The sequence below is a fragment of the Chelonoidis abingdonii genome, chromosome 3 (assembly GCF_003597395.2).
Source record: "Chelonoidis abingdonii isolate Lonesome George chromosome 3, CheloAbing_2.0, whole genome shotgun sequence".
NCBI lineage: Eukaryota > Metazoa > Chordata > Testudines > Testudinidae > Chelonoidis > Chelonoidis abingdonii.
This window is the reverse complement of record NC_133771.1, coordinates 107,209,598-107,225,248: the sequence shown is the minus strand read 5'-3', so window position 1 is coordinate 107,225,248 and position 15,651 is coordinate 107,209,598. Positions and strand designations below refer to the sequence as shown.

Below are 15,651 nucleotides of genomic sequence, written 5' to 3'. Positions count from 1 at the left end.
AGTTAGCTTGGATCTAGCTAGCTTTAGTAACAGTAGCAGTGTAGCCGTAGCAGTATGGGTTGTATAAGTCTGCTATACTCAAGAGGCTATCCCTTGCTTACACTGCTTCATAGCTATTGTTAGTTGAGCTAGTGCTAGCTCAAGTGTGTCTACATGTGCTGCAATGAGAGGGTTTGTGAACATGAGGTACAAATGCTTCACTGAGGAATGTCCATAAATAAAGCAAGGGATTTTATACTGATTCCAGCATGTGTGCTACTACTGGGCCAGTCCTTTATTTTGGCATGTGCATCAGTAGACAGAATTTTTCAGAAGTCAAACTTTAGACCTTGAGGATCTTTCAGGCTCTTAAAATGTAGGTAGGTGTAAATATAGAATTTTAAAATGTAGGTTACTAACTGAAAAAAGTAAACTGTTGTTGTTTTAGGTGCTTTTACACTATCAAACCGTAAGTGAGCCTGCCACTATTAGACGATTATTGAGTATCCTTCACAAGAGTACTGGCGAAGTTACAAAGAAAAAACCTAAGTAAGTATTTGTGAGGTGAACATTAATTACAATAGAAATTTGACCGATTCAAATTGGTTAATATAAAACAAATTGGATCGTATTATTACTGAACATATTCTGTTTAAAGATAAAGTAATAATATACTTACATATTGTATACTACTTTTCATCTGTAGAGCTCAAAGCACTTTATAAAGCAGGTGAGTATCTTTATCTTTGTTTTACAGATGCTAAGGCACAGAGAAGTGAATTGACTTGCGCAGTGTCACACAACAGCTCATTAGCAGAGTCAGGAATAAAACAAGGATTCCCTGATTCCCACCTCAGTGCCCTGTTCATTAGACCATGCTCCTGTAATTTTACTTCCTGAAACAGGATAGAGTCTATAGCAGGGGTAGGCGACCTATGGCATGTGTGCCAAAGGTGGCACACAAGCTGATTTTCAGTGGCACTCACACTGCCTGGGTCCTAGCCACCAGTCCAGGGGCTCTGTGTTTTAATTTGTTTAAATTAAGCTTCTTAAACATTTTAAAAACCTTATTTACTTTATATACAACCATAGTTTAGTTATATATTATAGACTTATAGAAAGAGACCTTCTAAAAACATTAAAATGTATTACTGTCATGCAAAACCTTAAATTAGAGTCAATAAATGAAGACTTGGCACATCATTTCTGAAAGATTGCCAACCCCTGGTCTATAGTATGGCTTTGGATACTGGTTGATTAAAGCCATACTCCGGTTGACATATTGTTGCATGGTTGTGACATTAGCAAAATGGGCCTCTCACTGAAAAGAAATGCAGAGGAAATCCTGAATCCCCCCAAAAAATCTGTGTTTGTCTCTAGAAAAGAGATGACATTGATGCCCCTCAGTATTATGCAGTGTTCTGTCTGTCTCACGCTGATTTTTTTTTTTTCTGCTAAGCAGAGAGAGGCTGACTCACTACTTGGTTGGGTGACCACTAGGGGAAAAATGGAGGTGATGATGATTCAGTAGAGGCCACTCATCTGTCTAAAAGCAGTATTAAATCAATGTTCCAGCTTGGCAGTATTGTCATTCGCATGAGACTTAAAACTGAGATCCTACTGCTTGTGGTCATTAAAGATCCCTTGATCTTTCACAAGAGTAGCATTATTAGCCTTGGTGCTTAATCAGTGTCCCTCTTGGGTAATTACATTCTGCTTGATTGAATTTAAAAATCCGACCTGTAGTTTCAGTTGAACACAACATTTTTCTCTTTTTGCCCTAAGCTGTTGAGTAGTAGTATTGTGCACTATTAAACAGTTGTTTCATGTTATTGCGCACATTGAAGTATTTAATTTCTGTAATTTCTAATGTCTGTAACGCACTTTGACATGCACCTAGATGAAAAATGCTATGTAAATGAAACATCATTAATTATTAACGGCAATTTAGAAAGAGACTGCACATCCAGCTGGTGGAAAAAATTATCTACAGTGTGTGGCATTTAGTAATAGCAGAAAAAGTTGGGAGAGAGCTTTTAAGAGTTACATTTTATTTCAGAACATGAATAGATGAAGCAATATTTAAGTAATCTGAAAGGAAAATGCACAGGGAGTTCTTAGTTCAACTGGAGTTTACAAAAATTCTGTAACTAGAGCTGTCTGCTTTAAAAGGGACAATTTCATAAAGCTGAAAACAATTTATGAGCAAAATCAATTGGGAGAAATAATTTAAACAGAAAAATATGGTTGATAATTGGGAATTATTTAAGAACATTTTAACAGATGCCCCAAAAGCTTCATTTGGGAAAGAAGGTTGCATTGGTTGGTTTAGACTTAGAGGGAAGTGAAAGCAGCTGTTTAAAAAAAAACCTGCAATATATAACAAATGAAAAAAGAGGAAGTTGATAGTAATGAATATAAATCCCAAGATAGGATTTGTAGAAAATTGATAAGGGAAGCATAAGGACACAAGGAGAATCTATGACCAGCAGAGTTGAGGACAATAAGGAGGTGTTTTAAAAGTGTATTAGGAACAAAAGGAATCTTAATAATATTGGTCCATTACTAGATTGAAATAATAGTAATAATGCAATATAATAAGTCAATAATAATGCAGAAAAGGCAGAAGTATTCAGTAAAAATTTCTGCTTTGGAGAAAAAGCCAGATAATGGATTCATATCATGCGATGACCACGAAATACATTCCATTTTAACAGAAATTAAGAATGCTAAGCAAGCAGCTACTAAAATCAGCAGGTCCAGGTAACTTGCATACAAGAGTTTTAAAAGAGCTGGCGTAGGAGCTCTCTGAACCCTGAAATTAATGCTGATTTTCAATAAGTATTGGACCGCTGGGGAAGTTCCAGAGAACTGAAAGAAAGCTTAATATTGTGCCACTATTTTAAAAAGAGGAAATGGGATGACCTTAGTAATTATAGGTCTGTTATCCTGACTTCACTCCTGCTGAAATAATGGCATACAGGACTAGATAAATAATGAATTAAAGGAGACTAATATAACTAATTGCAATCAGCATGGTTTATGGAAAACAGATCCTGTCAAACTAACTTGATATCTTTATTCAGTAAGATCGTGAGTTTGGTTGATAAAGATAATAATGTTGATGTAATATATGTAGACTTCTGTAAGGCATTTGACTTAGTTCCACATGACATTTTGATTAAGAAACTAGATAGATACAAAATCAACATGGCATACATTAATTGGATTAAAGCATGTTACAATTACAAAATGTAATTGTAAATGAGGAATCATAATCAAGCAGGTGTGTTTCTAATGGAGTCCTACAGGGATTGGTTCTTAGCCCAACACTATTTAACATTTTCATCAGTAACCTGGAAGAAAAGACAAAATCATCACTGATAAAGCTTGTGGATGACACAAACTTTGGGGGAGTGGCAAATAATGAAGAGGACAGGTTACCAATCAAATGCAGTCTGGATGGCGTGGTAAACTGGGTGCAAGCAAACAGTATGCATTTTAGTACAGCCGAATGTACACTCATAATGTCTAGGAACAAAGAATATGGGTCATACTTACAGGATGGGGTTCTCTATCCTAGGAAGCCATGGTTCTGAAAAAATCTTGGGAGTTAGGGTGAGTAATCAGCTGAACATGAGCTTCCATTGCAATGTTGTGACCAAAAAGGCTACTGCTATCCCTGGATGTATAAACAGAGGAATATTGAGTAGGACTAGGAAGGTTGTATCACTGCTATATTTGGCACTGGTGTGACTGCTGCTGGAATACTGTATTCAGTTCTACTATCCACAATGCAAGAAGGATATTAATTGTACAGGGTTCAGAGAAGAACCATGAGAATGATTAAAGGATTGGATAACATGCCTTATAGTGATAGACGCAAGGTGCTCAATCTATTTTACTTAGCAAAGTGAAGGTTGGGAGTGACTTGATCACAGTCTGTAAGTACCAAAGTGGGGAACAGAAATTTGATAAGAGAAGGTTCTTCAGTCCAGTAAAGAAAGGTATAACAAGATCCAGTGGCTGGAAGTTGAGGCTAGACAAATTCAGACTAGAAATATGGCACAAATCTTTAAGAGTGAGGGCAATTAACCATTGGAACAATTTTCCAAGGGGGATAGTGGATTCTCTGTCACTTGGAATTTTTAAATGAAGATTGGATGTTTTTCTAAAAGATTTTCAAACAAGAATTAATTCAGGGAAGTCTTATGGTCTGTGTTAAACATGAGGTCACACTCAATTATCATAGTAGTCCCTGCTGGCCTTATAATATATTAATCTTAAGCTTGCAGTTGGATTAAATTTTATATCTGATGACAGATGTTTCATTATTATTTTATAGATATATTGATAGATATAAAAATTGGGTGTTTTAATATTTTATTTGCAGGGTCCTGACTAAAGGACAGAATGCTTTAATAGAACTACAAACACAAAGGCCTGTTGCCCTGGAATTGTACAAAGACTTTAAAGAACTTGGAAGGTTTATGTTACGCTACAGCGGATCCACTATAGCTGCAGGAGTTGTCACAGAGGTACAATGCTTTTGTAACAGACTTTCTAGAATGTTGATTATGGAGAGGTGGCAGCTTCTCCATAATAAAGGTTTGAAGTCAGCTCCCATGACAGAGTCCTATTTTATCAGCCCTATTACTATGGATTGGAAAATTAATTTGATTTGAAAATTGTCAGATGTACTGTGAAAAAAAAGGAGAACATTTCTGCAAAGTTTTGAGGAAAATTTGTCTAACTGTTGTTTTTGAATTACAGGTCATTAAACGAAAAGAATCATGGTTTGAAATTTTAAAATGTGTCTTCTTCATATCACTCCAACTAAAAATAGGCTTATTACCATCCCTTCAAAGTTTCCATATAGACAAACTTCCCTAAAAACTTTTCCCCCAATGATGTTTAAAGAAAATAGGTTGCAATTAAGCAACGTTGTTAATTTTTGTTGCCAGTAGCTTTGGGCCCAGTCCTGAATTTAAAGGGCTTGTAAACCGAATCCTGCTCCCACTGATATGTGTAAGCATTTTCTGCTGTTAACTTCAGAAGATGCAGGGACAGGCACTTAGTGCATGTATAAAGGCTTTTTGCCTTCTGTTATCAGGATTGCACCTTTGAAAATATAAAGATTCTTCTAAACTGACAGGTAAAGTCATCTTTTTTGAGGCCTGTGTGTTTGGATCTGTAGAACCGGAGTTCTAGTTCCAGCTGTGTTAGTGTGTTATGGAAAGGTGGTGGTATCATCCCACTTTTATACAGAAGCCCATGGTTTAATAATTTGTCAGTAACAGAGCCTGAATTAGAACTCTTCTCTCTGTGCTTAAAACAATTTCCCAGTGCTCATGAGGCTTTGTGAACTATGTTACAGTCTTAACATACTTTCTTGTTACAGTTTACACAGGACTCTGAGCTGGGGCCATGATCTTGTAAATCACTTGCACACATTTAACTTAGCTATCGTGAGGAGTCTCATCGGGACTCCTTATACTACTAAAGTTAAACACATGCCTAAGTGCCTTTAGGTTGGGACCTAAATAAGCTTGTGGCTTGTTAGGCTCTTCTTTGGAAGTAACTTTTTGTAGGACTCAGTGTTGTTTCAAAGAATCTCAGAGAAAATTCAGACTACTGTCACTGAAAACGTATCAATAGATAATCTATTAAATGTGTATGTTATGTATGCATTATGACCCTTTTGTGGTGGTCTGTTGTTTTTTGCTGTAGTATTTTCATTTGTTTTGTTTTTTTAATGAAATGACGACAAAACCTACTGCTTTTCTTCTTCTTCTTTTTAGATTAAAGAATGACAGTGGTGCTAAGGCTTCCATGACCCAACCAAAATGCAATCAACCATCCAAACTGCTTTCCGAATCCAGTTACTTCAGTTGAAGGAACTAAGTGCAATTAAATTAAAAAAAAAAAAAAAAAAGAAAAGAAAATTTAAATCCACATTGGACATTTAGTGAACTTTTTATCAGTCTCTGCCTACTGGGAAACAAAATGCCAACTGACATGGAAATGCTAATGTTGCACAATCTCATTTCAAAAATTTCCATATTTCTCTGTGTGAAATTCACCCCACATTTGCAGCTCACAGAGCTTTATGGAAACTTGATTGGAAAGATGCATTAGAAGAAAAGATTGTTTCATGATGATTCACCATCTTTCTACTTCCAGCCATAGACTGTTTACATTTTTTTCTTTGATTTGCTCATTGCTGCACATTAATCCAGAAAGTAACTTAATTGGTCTAATATATTTTAAGGTTTGAGATGGATGCATTTTCAGAGAAAAAATAACCGTTTACTTCAGTTTCAGAGAATGGTATGTAGTATCATCCACAAGATTATTTCCCTCATCCCAAAATTTATTTAAAAAAGAAAGTTTAATTTCATGTGTAGTGGAAGCTGTGCCAACAATGACTAATTTTATTTTTGAAGTGTAAAAATATAATAAAGTAGCCCGGTCTAAGCATAATATGTTTTGCCTCCTTCAAACCATATTATTTAATTTAAACCCTTGCTAAATTCCATTAAACTGAGTATAATTTTTAGGACAAAATGTTTCTATGTAAACATTATAAAATAAAACTAGAAACTGCATACTTCGCATGTGAGAGTATGTCTTCACTGCAGAGTTAGTCCAGGCTCTTACTTGCGCATAGCGCCAACACCCCTCCCATCATCAGAAAAACCCACTGATCCGATTTTAGTGGTTCTTTCAACACGAGCATCCTGTCCTGGGGTACAGGCTATAGCTTGAATGCTGTTTTCAGTTGGTTGCTTATTTTGCAGTGAGGATGCATGCTAAACCACTCTAGTGTGGTAGTCCTTCAGTGTCTTCCCACAATTCTCCCTGTGTTCCCTGAAGGACAGGCAAGTTCTCCCACTGTTCATTGGGACTCAGAGCGACTCAGCTTGCTGCATCACAGAGAGCCGTGGGATATGACCCCAGAAGTCCTAGCAAGTGCAGGACACAGTAACTTGGGTAGGACTTTGCAATGCGACTGTTCCAGGCCATGGCTACACTTGCAAGTGTGCAGCGCTGGGAGTTACAGCTGTCTTCGTACAGCTGTTTAGGGAAAGCGCTAGAGTGTGGCCACACTGACAGCTACCAGCGCTGCAGTGTGGCCACATTTGCAGCATTTGCAGCGGTGTTGGGAGTGGTGCATTATGGGCAGCTATCCCACAGAGCACCTCATCCCATTTTGCGCCGTGGTTGTGGGAAGGGGGCGGAGGGTGTGAGTCATTCTGCTTCCTGTCCCAGTGCCCCGTGATGCATCGCTTCACATCCCAGCAATCCCTTTTTTTCCCATCTACGTTTGGCGCCATCTTGGCTCTCTCAGCGGTTTCTGTGCAGCGTGATTTCTGTGGAAGATGGAGCCTGAACTGCTGAGGAGTATGCTGACGAGTCTCTCTGGCACGTCACGTTTGGCAGTTGAGCTATGCCTTAAGATACAAAGTGATGAGGAGTCTGACGATGATAGTGAGTTGCCTAATGCATATAACACTAAATTGCTTCTGGCATTCAAGGAAATGCTCAGCACTGTGGAACGCTGCTTTTGGGCTCGGAAAACAAGCACTGAGTGGTGGGATCACATCGTCATGGAAGTCTGGGATGACGAGCAGTGGCTGCAGAGCTTTCGAATGAGAAAAGCCACTTTCATGGGACTGTGTGCTGAGCTTGCCCCCACTCTGCGGCACAAGGACACAAGATTGAGAGCTGCCCTGCCACGGTTTGGAGAAGTGGGTGGCTATTGCGTCTGGAAGCTGGCAACTCCAGACACTATCGATTGGTGGGAAACAGTTTGGAGTGGGAAAGATCAACCGTTTTTGGAATCCTTTTATGCAGCTGTGCAGGGTCATAGTCGCTCCTGCTAAGAAGAACCGTGACTTCTGATGAGCGGGGGAAGTGCAGAATTGTGGATGGCTTTGCACAAACGGGCTTCCAACTGTGGAGGGCGATAGATGGACACATATCCTATTCTGGCACACCCACCTGATCGAGTACGTTTAATGGAAGGGGATTTCTCTATTGGTTCTCAAGCACTTGTAGGTCACGTGGGCGTTTCATTGACTTAACCAAGGCTTGGTCTGGAAAGGTGCATGATGCATGATCTTTGAACATGGCCTGTTCGAAAACTGCAGGCCCAGGACTTTTTTCCCAGGCCGGAAGTCACAGTACGAGACGTTGAAATGTCATGTGTCCTTGGACGACCCAGCTACCCGTTAAGTGCCTTGCTATGAAGGGAGCTTGACAGGAGAAGACCGCTTCAACTACAGGCCTGAAACCGTCCGATGCCTGTGGAGTGTGCTTGGCCATTTAAAGGCGGCCTGGCAATCTTGTTATGCGGAGCTAGACTTGAGGGAAAGCAGCATCCCCACTGGTTATTATCGGCGTGCTGTACCCTCCATAATATTTGGTAAGGGAAAGATGTAAGATTCAGTCAGACATGGACCTCCGAGTTCAACGCCTGGGAGTGAATTTGCACAGACAGAAAGCAGGGCTACTAGAGAGGCCCAGCACAGGGTTTTCAAGGATTATGAGATGCTCTTTGAGGGACGGAATCTTGAGGCTGAAAACAACATAATTGTTGGTGCCTTGACAGATATGAGTGTTAAAGTGGTAGTAGGATCTGTTTTCCTCAGCGGATTTGCAGATTTATTTCTTCCTGGGCTAAGGTATCTTGACTTTCTGCAATAATAAAGACGTTTCAACCAAGAATCATTTACTGAAAAGAAATAACCTTATTGACACACACACATTTTGGGAACCTAAAAGCAGGTGCGGTGGGGAAAATGTACTGTCAACAAGTTGATATGTCCCTTGGAGGGTTTGCAATGACATGCTGTCTTCAGGATACCTGTATGCATGGTGATGGGTTGAGTGCTAAGGTAGGGTTAGTTTCGGGCCGGGTTGGTGAATGTACAGGTTGGGGCAGCTTGGAGTGTAAGACTTAGATGCTGGAAGTGGTTTGAGCTGATATTGCGGGAAGGCTGAGGGGAGCGGAGGGGCATGTGTCGCCTGCTCTCGGAGCTGTTGGATGTCGCTGTGCCAGTCGCCAGTGGAGGGCATGCATGGCAACATCTACCTCGCGTCCGCTCCCTTCCTCGCTTCGTCAGTTCCCCTGGCATATCGAGCTCCCTGCCGCACCTGCTCATGTCATTGGCGAGATCTGCTTTCCCCTTCCATCCGTCCTGCACTTTTTTGATGTTCTCTCATGGCAACGAGTGTCCATAACTCTTGAGATTCTTCTTGCTTTTTATCGACTTTTCTTGAGGTGAGTCTTTGGAGCTCTTTGATAACACTGGCAGCTGGAACTCAAAGGTTGCTTTGTGGAAAGGCAAAAAAGGCAACACTTACAACAGGCAGCATTTGTTATATATTCAATGCAGTTATTCCCACCCAGTGAAGAAGTAAACATTCTTCACAATAGCATATTTCCATACCAAAGAGGAGCGCGCACAACCCACGGGCTCCCGTTACGAGGAGTAGAAGGGACTTGGATGCTTCAGGGCTGTACTTTGTCCTCGAGTTCGTCGTGGGAAAGCAAAACAGCTGCAAGTGGGTACCTACACTAGAACATCAACATTTTCCACAGGGTTTGATCCTGGAGATATCCTCGCTATTGCTGCGGGTCACCTGGGAGAGCGGGGAGGGTCTTCTACAGCAGTGCGGATTCCGGCCCTTGGCCCCTGCTCAGTTTGCCTGTGTGCAGCAAATGATTCCCCCACCTCTCGCTATTCACATTAGGCATGCATGCGAACCTCCCTCACTCTCCCGAAAAATTTCCATCCTAAAAATAAAAGCCGCTTACCGGGAATCCGCTCCTCTGTTTGTCTTCCACCAAGTACCGGCTGCTGAGACTGGCTACCTTCCTCCTGGCTTGAGAAGAGCTCCTGGCTGCATGCCTCCAGGGACTCCGGGGTCTCTCGCCCAACCCCAGTACCCTCACTCTTGGTTTCCTCCTCCTTCCCCCCTGCTCTGAAGTGTCCATCATGGTCATTGGATTGTTGGTGGGGTCACCCCCAAGTATCACGTCCAGCTCTTTGTAAAAACGGCAGGTCGTGGGACCAGCGCCGGAGTGGCAGTTTCCCTCGCAGGCTTTGCAATAAGCACTCCGCAGCTCCTTCACTTTAACCCTGCACTGCAGCGCGTCCCGGTCATGGCCCCTTTCCAGCATGATACCTGCACAAAGGTGTCATTCCTATGGCTGGAGCGCAGCTGGGACTGCACAGCTTCCTCCCCCCAAACACTGATGAGGTCCAGCAACTCGCCATTGCTCCATGCTGGGGCTCGTTTGGCATGTGGAGACATGGTCACCTGGAAAGATTCACTGATTGCACTCCACACCTGGCTGAGCAAACAGGAAGGGGATTTTTAAAATTCCCAGGGCATTTAAAGGGCGGGTCACTTGAGGCCAGGGCAGTAGAGTTCGAACTGATGAGCAGAGAGGGTGAACAGGCATTCTGGGATACCTCAGAATACCTCTGGAAGCCAATAACAGTGCTTTTGGTGGCCACACTGGCGGAGCAGCGCTGCAGTCATCATTCCCCAGGCCGAGGTGGAGTACAGCCAGCGCTGTAGCCAAGGAGATACAGCGCTATATGTGCCTTGCAAGTATGGATGTGAGTTAGTTGCAGCGCTGTAAAGTCACCACCAGCGCTGCAACTCTCCAGTGTAGCCAAGCCCCCAGTCTGATCTGGGTGCCCAGACGTGAATGTGATGACCTGGATTAACTCTGCAATGAAGACATTCTTTGAGATGTGAAGAACACTGAAGACTGGGCTCATAATTTGATTCAGGTGGTTGCGCAAAAACATTCCTATAGGCATCTACCTATGTTCATCTATCTTTACTCTTCTAATACTGGTGGAAGTTACTTTGACTGCAATCAAATGAATAGACCCCAGTTCTGCAAATACTTATACAAGTGCTTAACTTTACATGTGAATTATCCCATTAACTTCAGTGGGAATACTTATGTGTGTCAAGTTAAGCATGTGCATAAGTGTTTGCAGAATTGAAGCCTGTCTTCACTGCTTGTTTAATATGGGTAATGGGCACCTATGTTAGCCTAGTCCAGGTATAAATGTCATCACTGTTCTTGCACTCAGCCATGTGTGTCTTGGGAGCTTATCCCATGGTTCTTTGTGGCGAGAGACACTAATATTGTTTCACAGTCAATTGCATCAGTTGTGGGAGAACTTGTCTGTCCTTCGGGGGAACTGTGAGAATGGCACTGTAGTGCTATCAGCACTTGAATGGTTTTGCCTACATCCTCAGTGTTAAGTGGGCAGGTTTTGGCCCATGGTAAACCAAAGTTGGTTTCTAACCAGAGAGACCACGTTGATCTCAAGTTACATGAATTTCTGGGCCTATTACCCTCAAAACTGAACACATGTGAATTATACCATTATACCAGAACCATTAATTATGGCTTCCAATAGCTCTTTAACAATGCATGTTCTTAAAGTTGCACTTAAACCATTATGGCAGCAGTCCTGAGGCTGACAAGATTCCAGAGCTTTCATACTCCCAAACACCTGTGCTAAGCCACCTCAGTAGACTTAGTTAAAACCACGGTAACACCATTTATAGATCTGAAATACCAGGAGAGCTGAAGTGCTGGGAGCAGAAGAAAATTTCAGTCTAGTTCCTGACTCGTGTGCACGAGGAACCATATACATCATAGCTTCTTTTCTCCTTAAAAGTGCAAATTGACCCAAGTGTTACAGCTGGTTAGTACAAGGGACAGAAATAAATAAATGGTGGAAAAGATGAAGGAAAGACATGCTACAACTTTGAGATCAATGATATTTTTATTTTAAAAGTACAGGTTCATCTTCGAGTGCTTGCTTATATCCATTCCAGTTAGGTGTGCGCGTGCTGCGTGCACGTTCGTCAGAAGATTTTTACCCTAGCAACACTCGGTCAGCTGGGTCGCCCCCTGGAGTGGTGCCACCATGCCGCCGGATATATATCCGTGCCGACCCAACCGCTCCTCAGTTCCTTCTTACCACCCGTGTCGGTCGTTGGAACAGTGGAGCGCCACTTAGCTGTCCTACACTTCCCCTAGCTACTCGTAGTTTCTTCGATATCTTTGTGTGTATATAGTTGGAATTTATATAATTACAGTTAGTTTGATAGTTCTTTAGATAGTGTGTATAGTGTGACAAAGTTCCTCCTCTACCTTGGTGGGTCCTGTGCTTATTGGCGGATTTGTTCACCTCAGTGATCTTCCCCTCTTGTGGAACCCACAGTCTGGGTCAGCTCCTCCTGTATCTGATCAGGAGTTGGGAGGTTTGGGGGGGAACACGGGCCCGCCCTCTACTCCGGGTTCCAGCCCAGGGCTCTGTGGATCGCAGCTGTCTATAGTGCCTCCTGTAACAGCTGCATGACAGCTACAACTCCCTGGGCTACTTCCCCATGGCCTCCTCCAAACACCTCCTTTATCCTCACCACAGACCTTCCTCTGGTGTCTGATACGTTATCCTCCTCAATCCTCCAGCAGTACACCTCTCACTGTCAGCTCCTTGCCTTCTTGCTCCCAGCTCCTACACACTGCTCCTTCTCCTCTGGCTCCTGCCTGCCTGATGGGAGTGAGCTCCTTTTTAAAGTCAGGTGCCCTGATTAGCCTGCCTTGATTGGCTGCAGGTGTTCTAATTAAAGTAGCTATCTCTACTGCCTTCTAGACAGATCTTAATTGGCTGCAGGTGCTTGATTAACCTGGAGCAACTGCCATTTGGTTACCAGGGTACTAGGGATTTGTTTAGCCTGGAGCTAACATACCTGTTTCTCAGTACTTTACTGTAGCCATCTGGCCTTGCTCCATCACAATAGTTAAGTGGGGTTTGGGCATTAGCCCCTTCCCTGCACCCGGTGCCGGGGCCCATGCCCGGTTCACCGGGATTCAAACCTTGCTTAGCCTGCCACAAGCTGATGCCTACAGGAGATCCCCACGACTCCTGTCTCAAGTGCCTCAGGGAATTGCACATTACAGATAAGTGCCGTATTTGCAAGGCATTTAAGCCGAGGCCAAAGAAAGAGAGAAACTTTTGCCTTAAGAATCCCCTCATGGAGGCAGCTCTGAACCCTCCACCCTCGGCACCGAGCGCTGAGCACTCTGCTAGAAGCGCTCCTCTCGCACCGGACCGCTAAGACGCCGCGGCACCGGCCATCTCCGGTGCAGGGACCTACTTGGCACTGATCTCTCTCCCCGAAACTGAGGAGGTCGAAGTCCTCCACTACCTCTGTGCTCTCTGCGCCACAGACGCAGCCTCGTTCGGACCGCCCGGCACCTACACCTGCCATGGCACCGACTGCTGCGGTACCAATCCTGCAGGGGCTGTCGAGTCCAGTCCCTGAGACCTCCCTGCCAAGGCCTGTGGTTGAGCTTACGGTCCCCTCTACGCTGGAGACATTCTCCACAGCCAGGGACCTTCATAGCTATGACGGAGTCTGTCCTGCCTCAACCCCCGGCACTGTCAGTGTGGGTATTACACTCGATAGGCAAGCCAGCCCTAATGAGACCGCCTTCAGTTGACCCGGCAGATCGGCACCGATCACGATCCAGGTCCCAGCGCTGTTCGCGGTCCCATCGACGATCACGGTCCCGGCGCCGCTCGCCTCTTTGGTACCAGTCGTACTCGCGGCATAGATCGACGTCTCGGTCTCCGGCTCGGTACTCTCGGTACCGCTCCAGCTCCCGGCACTGCAACTCTCGCAGCCGTTCCCGGCACAGACCTTCGAGATCCAGGTCGACCTCCCGGCACCGTGCAGGTCGCAGGTGACAATCTCGTTCTCGGTACTGGTATGACTCCAGGTACTGATCCCCGGTGCCGAGGAGATCAGCAACAGTGAGAGAGAGAGAGAGAGAGACTCTTTCAGCTCCTCCCTGGCCGTCCCGGCACCTGTCTGTGTCTTCGCAGGCGGACAGTTCGTACGCCCAGGACAGAGACTCCGATATGCCCGCCAGGATATTCCACGAGCCCCAGGCCCAAGATCATGGCCCTCGCCAGTGGGCATTCTGGACACCTTGGGCATATCATCAGGCCCAAGGTGCACATCCAGGCCCATCTCGCTCTGCCACATCGGAGCACCGGGTGCCGGAAGCCACTATAAGCCGCCCTCCTCCTTCTACTTCAGAGGAAGTGCCGGTCCAGCCACAAGACTCCCAGATCCCAAGGGAGACAGAGGCTGGCCACCAAGAAGAAGCCTCAACTGACCCACTTGTCCCTCCTCATCCTCCTCCCCTGACGAGGCGGTAGCCGGAACATCATCTGCAAGCCGTCCACCAATTGACCTGAGGGCCCACCAGGACCTCCTCAGGCGTGTGGCACTAAATATGAACTTGTAAGTCGAGGAGGTCCCAGAGGTAGAGGACCCAGTGATGGACATTTTATCATCTGATGCCCCCACGAGAGTGGTTCTCTCCTTTATCCGGACGATCCAGGCCAATGCCAACACGATCTGGCAGTCTCCGGCTTCTATCCCACCTGCTACCCGGGAAGTGGAACGTAAATATATGGTGCCCTCCAAGGGCTACGAATACTTATACGTCCATCCTCCTCCCTGCTCCCTCGTTGTCCAGTCGGTCAATGAGAAAAAACACCATGGCCAGCAGGCCCCAGCCCCGAAATCAAAGGACACGAGGCGCATGGACTTGCTGGGGCGCAAAGTCTACTCTGCAGGGGCGCTCCAACTCCACGTGGCTAATCAACAAGCCCTCCTTAGCCGCTATAACTATAATACCTGGGCGGTGGCGGACAAGTTTAAGGAGTTGCTCCCACAAGACTCCCGGCAGGAATTTGCGGCCCTCCTGGACGAAGGAAGAAAGGTGGCTAGAACTTCCCTCCAGGCTTCCTTGGACGCAACGGACTCTGCAGCCAGGACCCTAGCCTCCGGAGTTACTATGAGACGTATCTCTTGGCTGCAAGTCTCAGGCCTTCCTCCGGAACTCCAGCATACAATCCAGGATCTCCCCTTTGAAGGGCAAGGCCTCTTCTCTGAAAAGACAGACCCTAGGCTGCAAAGCCTTAAAGATAACAGGGTCATTATGCGCTCACTAGGCATGCACATGCCAGTGACTCAGCGCAGGCCCTTCTGCCCCCAGCCACACTGCTCTTACACTCAGCCCAGACAGAGACAGGACTTTGCCAGAAGGCGGGGTAGAACCAGTCGTTGGAGGCTGTCAGGCACCCAAGGGGGCCAGAACCAAGGTCCCTCCAAACCACCCACAGGGTCAAAACCCACCTTTTGAAGGTGCATCTGAGGACGACGTACCAGTTTCGTTAAAGGCTCTGTTCCCTCCTTTCTCCAACCACCTCTCTCTTTTCCTCCCTGTGTGGTCCCAGCTGACGTCAGCTCGCTGGGTCTTACACACGCTGGAATTTGGGTACCACCTCCAATTTATTTCATGCCCCCCCTTCAACCTCCCTTCCTCGTCCCTCTTCAGGGACCCCTCTCACGAGCAATTCCTCCTTCAGGAGGTGCAGATGCTCCTTGCCAAAGGAGCCATAGAGGAGGTACCAAAACACGAAAGGGGCATGGGGTTTTACTCCCGCTACTTCCTAATCCCCAAGGCAAAGGGGGGTCTCAGACCTATCCTGGATCTGCGGAAACTCAACAAATTCATGATAAAGCTGAAGTTCCGCATGGTATCCC

At 45.0% G+C, this 15,651-nt stretch overlaps 1 protein-coding gene across 4 annotated transcripts in view; it reads left to right on the top strand.

Moving 5' to 3' along the window:
- The window catches only part of HBS1L (HBS1 like translational GTPase), a 117,850-nt gene extending 111,258 nt beyond the window's left edge, over nucleotides 1-6,592 (top strand). For all 4 annotated transcript variants that reach the window (XM_032785179.2, XM_032785181.1, XM_032785180.2 and 1 more), the window contains 3 exons: nucleotides 428-528; nucleotides 4,373-4,517; nucleotides 5,781-6,592. In XM_032785179.2, the coding sequence (XP_032641070.1) occupies nucleotides 428-528; nucleotides 4,373-4,517; nucleotides 5,781-5,792 (258 nt within the window). In that variant the 3' untranslated portion in view covers nucleotides 5,793-6,592. The remainder of the gene's footprint in view (nucleotides 1-427; nucleotides 529-4,372; nucleotides 4,518-5,780) is intronic.
- The last annotated feature ends 9,059 nt before the right edge of the window (nucleotides 6,593-15,651 follow it).